This window comes from Urtica dioica, chromosome 6 (assembly GCF_054948205.1).
Source record: "Urtica dioica subsp. dioica isolate 48M chromosome 6, U.dioica_male_clone48M_v1_H2, whole genome shotgun sequence".
In the NCBI taxonomy this organism is placed as follows: domain Eukaryota; kingdom Viridiplantae; phylum Streptophyta; class Magnoliopsida; order Rosales; family Urticaceae; genus Urtica; species Urtica dioica.
In genome coordinates this window covers 40560412-40572203 of record NC_142761.1, presented here as the reverse complement: position 1 = coordinate 40572203, position 11792 = coordinate 40560412, and the positions used below count along the sequence as shown (strand labels likewise).

Sequence of the window (11792 nt, the reverse complement as noted above, 5' to 3'; positions counted from 1 at the left end):
GACAAAGACAAAAAATTATAGAGGCAAGAAAGAATAAAGACGGTCCGTTCAAGGATCCAACTTTGAAAAGAATTGGCTGAAAAAAAAACTAAGTGCTTTAATTTAGTTTGAATAATTTACAGTTATTATTCTTCATTTGTTATTTCGGAGGGAGTTTTATATTTGCAAGCAACCAATGGTGAGTGGGAACCAGATAAGTCAATTCATCTTGCAAGTAACATTGTGATCAAATGACCATTATGGTCGAGCTCGGGGACGATTCAAATTCTTCACAATCCAAGTATTTTGTTTCACCCTTTCTAATTATGCTTCATATAGTTTTCTAAGTTAGAACACGTGATTCTTGAAATGAAATCGAATATGGATAACGATGGTCTCGCACATTGGAGTTAGTGTTGATCGTGTTAGGGTTGATCACGGATACCGAATTAGCGTTTATATTGGAGGCGGGTTAGGGAATAAGATCATGTCAATGTGAAAAAAGTAATTAATGCGGAAGACAAAGAATATGGATAGTGATGGTCTCGCACATTAGAGTTAGTGTTGAACGTGATAGGATTGATCACGGGTATCGAATTAGCGTTGATATTGGAGACGGGTTAGGGAAGAAGATCAAATTTGAAAAACTACTTTAATAGTTGTAGATTTTTCATTTAATTGTACAATTTGTTGCTTGTTGCTATAGATACGGGAATAATGAAATAATCTTTAAATCAAAGCATAATATTCTGATTATCTTCAACATGATTTTTTAAACAAAAACATAAAACCAAGTATTAAACAAGGCTAAACTTTAAATAAACAAAACAAATTAAATTTTACAATATCTATCATATTCAAAATGCTAGCTAGTTTGTACTTCATACAATCGAAATAATTACTTAGTCTTCTTCTTAAGAAAATGATACTAGTTGGTGTAGGACTTCGTTACTCTGTTTGCATTTCGAGGCATTTCCCATTCAGCTCGAAGGGTCTATTTGGACCATCAAGCTCTATAATCCACGGGCCTAAGTTCGATTCTGCCCAACTCAGATCAAATGACGGTTCATTCTTGCATGAGCCTAAGCCTAAACCTAAGCCTAGTTGTCAACAATCGATTCAATCATCACCAATATATCGGATCGAGCTATAAATGGATCGCTAGCTGACAAACAGATGATCAATAGAACGAGGATGTGTCTACCGCATATTCTCGAGCCCATTGATTACGTTTTTTAGTATAAATTCTATGTACAACACCAAAATTAGCATCCAATCTTTTTCTATTCACGCATGTACTTTTCGTCTATAATATTCTTGTAACCAGAAGCTCTTACCATATAGAACATAATTGATCAATTTGGTTTTTATATCTTCCATATATATTATTTATTTCGTACTCTATTAACATTTCATATCTCGTTCGAGTTGAATCTCATCGACGGAAATTCGAGGTCCATATTATAAATATAAATCGGACTTTTTTAAATTGAAAGTTTGTGATGGTCTAGAAAATTTGGATTTCCCACACCAAAAAAAAATTAAATAAATAAAGAGTGTGGGCATGAAGATTATATAATTAATTCTTTAGGTTTTATTTTTATTTTTATATTTTTTAATGAAAAAGAGTTTATAGCTTATTCCTTCCTCCGGATTAGGAAAAGATAATTGGGAGAGAGAGACTAATAACTATTATTGGAGAAAGAATCGTAAGCATATTTCACCGTGCGAGAGAGACGGTTGTCATAGCAAAACCATCAACAATGGCGTTTCGCTTTCTGATCCCTCATGCCATTCTGGTACTTCTCTTCTCTATCTTCGCTCTCTCCATCTCCGCCGGCAATGACGTCACCAGCCCCGACGATGGCTCTGCCAAATCTCCTTCATGCAACAACCCTTATGATTTGGTATTTCCCATTCAACCACGCTTTTCCATTTCTTACTGCGATTTTGATTTTTGTTTTATTTTTTCCTGGTCCGATTTGGTTCGGATATGGCTTTTGTTTGGTAGAGTTATTAAGGCTGAGAGGTTAATTTCGGAACCGGATGGTTTGTTGTGAGAATGTTAAATTTTTCGGGGTTTGTTTGTTTAAGATCTGGTCCTTAAGATGTCTTGATGGATCATCAATTATATGTGTGTGTGTGTGTGTGTATATATATATATATATATATATATATATATATATATATATATATATATATATATATTATGTGGAAATCTCTCAAGCAAGCTAATTTTAGTTGAGGAGTTTATACCGTACTTTGTGAATGCATATTTAGGGTTCGAGTTCGGAGTTTGAGTCAGAAAAGTGATGGTTTTCAAAGAATGCTTATGTACGGTGTTATTGCTTAATCAAAGTATAATCATGTGATTTATGTTAAACTCAATAGCAATGCTGAGCGCTGTAATCTCAGAGCCTTTCTAAATGTGTTGTTTTTTAAGCTTCAAATTATGCCCACCATGGGTTCCTTTATATTATATTCCATGATTTCAATTATTTTACTAACATTTAAAATTGCATGCTTATTGAAATATGAAGTACCGCACAAATTTTATCTATTGCTTGATTATATACAATTTATGTTATTCGATTGTCTCCTATGACGTTGCATATTTCAGGTCAAGGTTGCAATGTGGGCTGACGGTATCAAAGGCGAAATTTTAGTGGGTGTCAATGCAAGATTCGGGGCTTTATTGCCTCCCGATGCCAATTTAGATCTCAGATTACCAGCAATTTTCTCAGATCCCTTAAATGGCTGTTCCAATTCTTCGCTTAAGGTTTTCTCCTAGCCCACTTTTTTTTTTCCCACTTCTTTGCATTTTTGGACTATAGCTCTCTCAAATCCGTCTTAAAGCTTATACTTCGTTGTCAGTTTGAGTACTTTGATTTACGTTAAATCGCCGCGAGTAAAAAGCAATGCCTTTATCAGATTTACTATTTATGACGATTTTAAACAAATAAATTATTGCCTTAAAGCTTAGATAGATGATAATTGGTTGAGAATCTTCAGTTTGAATAGTTGTGAAAATTTCTTCCATTTTGTCTTTTTCAGTTATCGGGTCATATTGCCATGTCCATACGTGGTGGTTGTGACTTCACCACTAAGGCAGAAATTGCACAAGCATCAGGCGCCGCTGCTTTGTTGGTGATAAATGATAAAGAAGGTTCTATTCTGCAAAACATAAGTTGCTCTTTTTCTTTTCTTTTTTTTTTTTTTTTTTTTTTTTGTATTGAAGCACAAAGATGCCACATGAGACTCATCTGTGTTATAAGCGGCCCCGTTTTTTTAGACTACCGTAGTAGTGTAATTTCGTACAATAGGACAGCCCCTTTTTTTTTTTTTCTTTGCCTGCTATAGTTTTTCAAGGTATCTTAACACTTGTTTCTTTTGTTAACAGATCTTATCAAGATTGATTGTTCTGACAATGACACTGGCATAAATGTTACAATTCCTGTTGTAATGATCCCCAGTTCAGCAGGAAATGCTTTAAACAAATCTATAGCAAGTGGAAAGAAAGGTTAGCAACTTTTAGTTGATGTATTTTAAGCACATTTTGTTGATCACTTAAAATAATTCCGTTTATAAAAAATTCTACCTATCAAATTGTTATTTATTTATCAAAAAATTAGGTAACTAGCCAATTAAGATGTTTGGGATTGTTATATAGCCAACGTTTCGTAAATCTTAGGTAAATAACTATAAAGATGACGGTTTGCCCTTTCATTGAAATAAAAGAGTGGTATTTACGTCAATTTACGCGGGTAAATACATGGACGTGGCTATTTACCTAAAATTTTCGAAATGTTGGCTATATAGCAATGTAAAACTGTAAATATGGCTATATACCTAATGGACCATTTATTTATTGAATATGTTAGTTGATTTTTTTAAATGAATTGACTGCATCTTTTAAGAACTGTGAGATAATGTTTGGCATCTTGTAGCTTACGTGGTGCGGTTTTTTTAGCATTTAATTTGCTTTTTCAAATCAATTAATTAGTTTGTAATTTTTCTATGCAGTGGAACTTCTATTATATTCTCCAAAAGGTCCGATTGTGGACTGGTCGGTGCTATTTTTATGGGCAATGGCTGTCGGAACACTTGTATGTGCTTCACTCTGGTCAGAATTCACCGCTCCTGCACGCACAGATGAGAGATATAACGAGCTATCACCTAAGGTTCCTATGAACACATCTCTGTTACAAGTATAAGCATTTCTTTTATGCTTAACAAGTTATTATTTGTGTTCTTAGGTACATGATGACCTGATAGATAAAAGTTAATTTTCCGTTTCTCCATGCAACCTCTAATGCACTTCTGTGTTTTAGATGTTGTATTCCCTCATGACGATTAAATTTGTGCAATTTTCCTCTGTTTAATGCCTCGCTGGATATAAGTCAAGCTTATGACCTCCTATCTGCATTCATTAGTTAGTTAGTACGAATCCAGTAACATTTTGTTTAAGCTCGTAGCATATGCATTTGTGTTCGGGAGTATTTGCACACATACACCTTGGCATTGCAATAAGGCTGACTTGAATTAGCAAATATTCATATTGGTTTTTGCACCTGAGGCGGTCTACATTATGTGCATATGTATATTTTGTTTTGGGCTTTCTTCTGTCATAGGGTGATAAGGTTTTTTTTTTTTTTTTTGTCTTTCCTTCCCAGTGGTTAAAATGTCTCGTCTTTTACTGTTTAGGAATCTGAAACGGCTAAAAACGATTCTGAGAAGGAGACTCTCGATATCAGTGCAAAGGGGGCCATAATTTTTGTAATAGTAGCATCCACTTTCTTGCTGCTTCTGTACTTTGTCATGTCATCTTGGTTCATCTGGGTACTCATCGTACTTTTCTGCATTGGAGGCACCGAGGTAACATTCTCTGGATTCTTTGCACGCATTTTTTTTAAAAGGTTACACGAACTTATCCATGCTCTAGTGATTGATGCATATTTTTTTTCTTACTAGGGAATGCACAATTGTATCGTGAGTCTGCTTTTAAGGTACACCTTTTTCCCTTATCCTTTTTGTAGCAAATAAATTTTGTGACGCAGTGTCTAATCCTTTTTTGCCGTAAAACTCTTGGTGGAGCAGCAAGTGCAGAAAGTGTGGGAAGATGTCAGTCAGTGTACCTCTATTCGGGGATGTCTCTGTCGCCTCGCTTGTTATACTGTTCTTCTGTGCAGCTTTTGCGATTTTCTGGGCTGCGAATAGGCGTGCTTCGTATGCATGGATTGGCCAAGATGTTCTAGTGAGTTTCTTTAAAATGTACAGCAAAATATGATACTCGTTTAATGGGATCGGGAGCGAACTTGAATGAAATAAATATGATTTTTGAACTCCAGTTAATTCATATATCTATAAATCTGACTAATTTTGAGTGATTAGATTTCGGACTACTTGTTTGAGCTGAACCAATCTTGTTACTACAACTTACTAGACTCGTATATGCTTCTTTTTTTTGTTCACAGGGAATCTGCTTGATGATAACAGTCTTGCAAGTTGCTCGCTTACCTAATATCAGGGTGATTGTCAACTTTATATTATTTTTATTAAAAGATTATAGTCATTTGTCTTCATTCTTAACACTTTGGGCCATGTCTCAGGTTGCTACGGTTTTACTTTGCTGCGCATTTGTGTACGACATCTTTTGGGTTTTTGTCTCGCCGTTAATATTCCACGAAAGTGTTATGATTGCGGTATGCTTCTAGATCACTTGTCTACTTTTGTTTTTTGAGCTCTAAATTGTTTCCTGTTCCTGTGTTTTATTGAAAAATTGCAAGGATATACAGTTTCTTATCAAAATCAGAAACTGATATTGGGGTGGGTGTTAATATTGGATACTTCTTTGGTTTGCCAATATCATGACGTATATAGCTCTGATCTCGAGTTTGTTTGCGGTCCTGAATACAAATGAGTGCACGTGTGTATCATAATTCATATCATTTACACTCTTTGCAACCCCATTTTGTGTCGTATTTGTTTCTTAGCATGCTTTGTTGGGCATACAATGTCGTATATTCTTTGGTGTTGGAAACGTTATCCGAATTTTGTACTTTATTATGTGTAGGTTGCTCGAGGAGATAACAGTGGTGGAGAAGCCATTCCTATGCTCTTGAAATTTCCTCGTATTTTTGACCCTTGGGGTGGTTATAATATGATTGGCTTTGGGGACATTCTCTTTCCCGGCTTGCTCGTTTCATTTTCTTTCAGGTGCATATTTTGTCCCTCTTAAATTGTTCTACGGTTAATCCTAACATTTTGTTTGTTCATCATGATAAAATACAAAAAAAAAAAAAAAATGAGAGAGCATGGAGGGAATCCTATCGAAAACATCGCATTTGATTTGTATCTGTAATGTTCTCATGCTTTTTATTTTTATTTTTCAGATTTGACAAAGCAACTAAGAAAGGTGTTGCAAGTGGATATTTCATTTGGTTGGTTATTGGTTACGGAGTTGGTAAGCCTAATCAACATATCGCAACATACTGGTTTTTTTTTTTTTTTTTTTTTTAAATTATGTTGATTCGTGTATGAAAATGCCATTGGTGCACATGTAAACCAAATTCCGGTGAAAAATAACTTAAATCCTTTACGTTTAACACACTGATAAATTTGTGTAAAAACTATTTTTTTTTTTCAGGCCTTTTTCTCACCTATCTTGGGCTGTATTTAATGAACGGCCACGGCCAACCTGCCCTCCTATATCTTGTTCCATGCACACTAGGTAAGGTTTTTTTGTTTTATTTTTTTCCTTTCAAATAATCCTTGACGCTTACTTTGTTTTGTCAGGCTTAATTGTTTTATTGGGTCTGATAAGAGGCGAACTGAAACAACTCTGGAACTATGCCACCGAGCCATCCCCACCTAACCGTGAACCCACGGAATCAGAGGCGTAAAACTATTAGGTAAATAGTATATTCAGTCAGACCTCCCAACTGTAAATGGACGTGAAATTGGGCTGATCTCCATCGAAAAAATTATGAATGAGGTCGACATTTTAATATGTCGAGGATCGATCGCATATTAACACATCTTAAGAGTTCATATCAGGATTATACCTGCTGTTTAAAAACAAAGTTAATTAACCCATAATACTCACATTCGTATCTGTTGTGCCACGAGACTTGACATTACGCTCGTGGTTTGTACGCTGTGATTATTTTTCTGATATTAATACGAGTTTTAATATTCAGCTGCACTTCTAATAAAATTTTGCAAAAACATTTGAATTATTAGAGACTGAAAAAAGAATAGTAAAAGAACCAAGCAGGGGATCGATTGATTGACAGACAGAGATGGTAAAGCTCATACATAAATTTCTTTGTCAAGATTGCCATGAAAAAGATGAATGAGTAGTCAACACATGAGATAAATGTATGGCAAAAAAAAGCAAGGAATGTAAATCTCGAGTGACGAGTAAATTGGAGTGACCAATACCGACGAGTAAACTGTTCATTAATGGGTTAAAAGGTGTCAAATGGACCCGTACCATCGAGTAAACTACTCATAGATGGGTTAAAACTTAAAAGGTGTCGAATGGACCGACTCCTTTTTAATAAGCCCGAGGGTTGCCTAGATCTGAGGGGCTGGGTCGGGTCGAGACTAGGAATGGCAATGAGTAGAGTTTGGGTAGGGTTTTGCAAAATCAGATTTTACCCACTAATAATCATACTCTATTTATACCCATGGGCATTTTTTTAATCCATTTAATAATAAAATTATTGATAAAAAATAAACAACTCTAAAATAAATATTTACAGAAAAAAAAAACAAATAAAAAATACTTTAATTAATAAATACATATACTAAAATTTACTTATAATTCAGAAATATAATAATAATTTTAAGTGAGTAGGATATGGGTAGGGTCTTAGGTAGGGTACTTAAAAACCATACCCTATACATATCCATATAACTTTTAATGGATAATACTCGTACTTTACCCATAATAATATAAATTTTAATGGGTAATACTCGTATTTTTAATGGGTTATGATAAAAAAAGAAAAAGAAAAAAAGAAGTATCTAATTTATTCGTTTCAGTTGTGTTGGGCTCTTTTATTTGGTTTCAATGAACACTGTTTATTTTATTGTATGTTATGTTATTATATTGGAGGTATTATTAATTTCATATATATATGGTCCATTAGATATGTAACCAATTAAAACGTTGGATTTTGTACATAGCTCACGTTTGGTAAATATTATATAAATAGCCAAGATTTTGTATTTACAACATTGTATTTACTTTTGATTTATAATATTTACGTTTATCTATTAACAATTACGTCATATATTTACCAAACGTGAACTATTTTGCTAAACTCATAAGTTTGAGTTGACTATTTTGCTAATTTTCTGTATATATATCGTATTTAAGAAAATATTTATTTATCATAAAAATTCCTCAATTTATTCTTCAGAATTACCCATCTATAGGACGTGATACATTTTTTTCAAATTTTAGACTTAGATTTACTCTTATTTTTTCTTTTAATTTGTAATTTAAAAAGGTTATTTATTGGATTTTAATGTGAACGGTTCCTAGTCAACAAAAAATTATGGAAATATTTTCAACCAATACGTTGACGACACGTGTTCAATATATACCTTGGAATTCAGTAGCACGTGTAAACGTACTGACACTAAACAAGGTCAATGGCTTGGCGCCTGGCCACCGTGCGAAATGAGTGGCGTGGGCTTTTCTTATTTCTCATTTCAGATGTGGGCTTTGACTATATTTTTCTCATCTTTGACTATAATTAAGTTTTATGATGTAGTTTAGTACTTCTCATTATAAATGGATATTATAGTAACTAATACGGAAATGATTTTTGACACGATGCACGACTCACGACTGCCTCACTAAAAAAAACAATAAATTCTAAAACTGTTTAAAATTGTTCCAGTTATCACACAATGCATGGATCGTTCAAATTCGGGCCCGTGCCAAATAGCAGTGCTCTAACTGATAATATGATAGTTAGTTTCTACACATTTACAACGCAATGATAATTTTTTTGTTTAACCAAGATAAAAAAAAATGGAAAATTAAAAATAAAAAAATAAATAAAAAACTTAAGGGTTTAACTAGCTAGTCAACTAAAATTTCGCATATACATAATGGATAATACTATACAAGGACCAGTATTAAAACACAAAAGCAAGGGTAAATAAAACTTGGGCTACATCTAGCTATTTGTCATAGTGTAGGACTTAATCAAGCTACTTGTAAAATTATATATACTATATTAAATGAAAGTAATGCTAGTTTCAGAGCTGCTAAGAATAACTGAAATAATGGGATGTCTCTGACGAATCAATTTATATTGATATTGGTATAGAATGTAGATATATTTTTTTAATTATTTAAAAAGTTTATTGATTTGACCTACTAGTTTACAAATTACAAGTCCCATCGCATATTAGTTCTCTGAAATCTTAGTTGGGTTTAGAGCTGATTAGGGCGGTACAAAATCAAACCGAAGATCGGATAAAATCGATATCCAAACTGAACCGAAACCGAAATTTGGAACCATGTCAGATAACCGAAATTCGCATTCGGATAATCGATCCGGTTTAAAAATTGGACCGGATATCGAATTTGATTTTACACAAATTCGGATATCGGTTATGTAACCGAATTTTTTTAAAATATTAAATTAAAGATAAAATTAAACATGATTTTCATAACCACCTAGAAAAAAATAAAAAATAAAAACATCATTACTTTTTTATTTATTATTTAAACTATTAATTATTATTTTGGAGTTTCATATGACTCGTTTTGTACTCGTATTTTAATTATTGTAATAGTTTGAGAACTAGATATTAATTTTAAAAACTGGATTATCGGTTTGTTTAAACCGGATATAAAAACTGGATCCAAAATTTAAAGAATCGGATAACTGAATTTTGAAAATCGGATATTGGACCGGATATTGGATTTAAGAAACCGGATAACCAAATATTCAGATAATCGAATTTTGGTTTTAGACTAAATTGGACCGAATATTGGACCGCATTGTTAAAAACCGAATATTCAGATTCGGATATAAAAAAATATAAGAAATCGAACCGAACCGATCTAATTTCAGCCCTAGAGCTGATTGAATTACGCTTTTTTTCGCCCCAAAATAAATTTAACAACACAAATACTTAATCAAGTCAAAGTTATAATAATATAGTTACAAAATGGGATAATGTGTATTTTAATATTCTCCATTAAAGTGTTTTTTCAATGGGTAAATGATTATTCTATGTATAAATGAAATGTTTAAATCTAAAATACGTTTTTTTAACACAGAATTTTCATGTTTTTCTCTCTTTTTCTTTTTCTTTTTCTTTTTCTTTTTTTCATTTCTACGCTTCTTTTTTCATTTTATTTTGTTCTTAATATATGTGGTTCTTTTTTCATTTTATTTTGTTCTTAATATATGTGGTTCTTTTTTCATTTTATTTTGTTCTTAATATATGAGGTAAAGGTGACGATAGTTTTGTTTACCTCTCTGCTCTCCGCCTTTCACAGCACCGTCACGTCTAAAAACTACAGTTACAAAAATTGTAGACATGCATGTCCACAATTACAAAAAATTGTATATATAAATGTTTACATTATCGAAATTTTAAACGTACATGTCTACCATTACAAATATTGTAGACATACATGATTTGTAAATATACATGTATAAATTACCGATATTGTAGACGTATATTTCTATAATTACATAAATTATAAATATACATGTTTATAATTATCGAAATTGTATAATGTATGCCTAAAATTGTAGATATACTAATTGTAAAGAAAATATTTAATTAAAAGAAAAAGATTTTAAAATATTAGTGTAAATTTGGGCATAACATAATCATTCGTGTACAAAATGGAACTAACAAATTAAAATACAAAGTGTTTTGGTAAATTCCTCTACAATTACAAGTATTGAGTTTGAGAAACAAATCATTAACCATAAAAGAGCTATTTCCGTTTTCATCACCAATGCTTTCACCAAGCTTGTTCCGCTTTGCATTCGAATTATTATTGTCGTCCATCTCAATTCCACGTGATAAAGAGAAAATGACATTGATTGTAAATTCTAAAAAAATTGGGGGCTCCAAAATTCAATTTCCGAAACTCATTACCTTGGCGGAAATGAAATTGGGAAACGGCAATTCTTTGGGCTTGGGCTTGGAAGAAGCTGAGGATTCGCAGGTAAAAGTCCTTTAGGCCTAGTGAGCGTGCCTATCACGTGCTGTACGTTTGCCTATCGCGCCATGTCACGTAACGAACTCTTGTTAGAACTTAGAACGTATAAGAGCTCAGAAGCCTGGAATTCAGTTATTCTCCACAAGTCTTAATCTTTATGCATTATCTACTCTCTTTTCTCTCTCTCTAAAAGTTCTATTCGCCACCATGAGTTTGAGGAGAGAGATGTTGCTGGAGGAAATCAACAGTGACGATTACAACGCACTGAGTCCCAAGAACGCCGTTGATCAGGTTCGCTTACTACACATTTCTCTTCGTTCTTTTTTTCCTCAATCCTTCTTCTTTTCTTTTTTTCTTTCTTGAATCATTTTTTGTTGCTTCGTTCTTATTTCCTCGAGAACTTTATTTTTTTTTTCTGTTTCTGGAAAAGTAAGAATCATGTATGTAAATGTATATATGTGTATGTGTATATATGGAAAGGAGCTATTTTTTTTTACTGTATATATGTATGTGTAAAGGTGACACTTTTTTTTTGTTTTGAGATGGGGTTGTGAGACTCGTTCATGGGTTGATTTTGTTTGTTTACCTCTTGTTATATTTA

At 32.9% G+C, this 11792-nt stretch overlaps 1 protein-coding gene across 3 annotated transcripts; it reads left to right on the top strand.

Annotated features, from left to right (window-relative positions):
- The first annotated feature begins 1617 nt into the window (after positions 1–1617).
- SPPL3 (SIGNAL PEPTIDE PEPTIDASE-LIKE 3) lies at positions 1618–7183 on the top strand. Of its 3 annotated transcripts, none has more exons than XM_089617136.1 (14): positions 1618–1886; positions 2606–2758; positions 3034–3145; positions 3380–3499; positions 4003–4187; positions 4684–4854; positions 4951–4985; positions 5077–5233; positions 5454–5507; positions 5589–5681; positions 6053–6195; positions 6372–6442; positions 6626–6709; positions 6775–7183. In XM_089617136.1, the coding sequence occupies exons 1-14, from the start codon at positions 1743–1745 to the stop codon at positions 6879–6881; spliced, it is 1629 nt and encodes a 542-aa protein (XP_089473262.1). In that variant the 5' UTR covers positions 1618–1742; the 3' UTR covers positions 6882–7183. The 3 variants fall into 3 exon arrangements, with proteins under 3 accessions (XP_089473262.1, XP_089473261.1, XP_089473263.1); XM_089617135.1 differs by having other exon boundaries at positions 2600–2758; XM_089617137.1 differs by having other exon boundaries at positions 1619–1886; positions 2600–2758; positions 4003–4160.
- Positions 7184–11792: the final 4609 nt, after the last annotated feature.

Excerpts from the sequence above, each read along its gene's own strand:
- SPPL3 (XM_089617135.1), top strand. The coding sequence starts at position 1,743 with ATGGCGTTTCGCTTTCTGATCCCTCATGCCATTCTGGTACTTCTCTTC. Across the intron at positions 1,887-2,599 it reads GCAACAACCCTTATGATTTG|GTCAAGGTTGCAATGTGGGC; the intron begins GTATTTCCCATT and ends TGCATATTTCAG. Across the intron at positions 6,710-6,774 it reads TCTTGTTCCATGCACACTAG|GCTTAATTGTTTTATTGGGT; the intron begins GTAAGGTTTTTT and ends TTGTTTTGTCAG.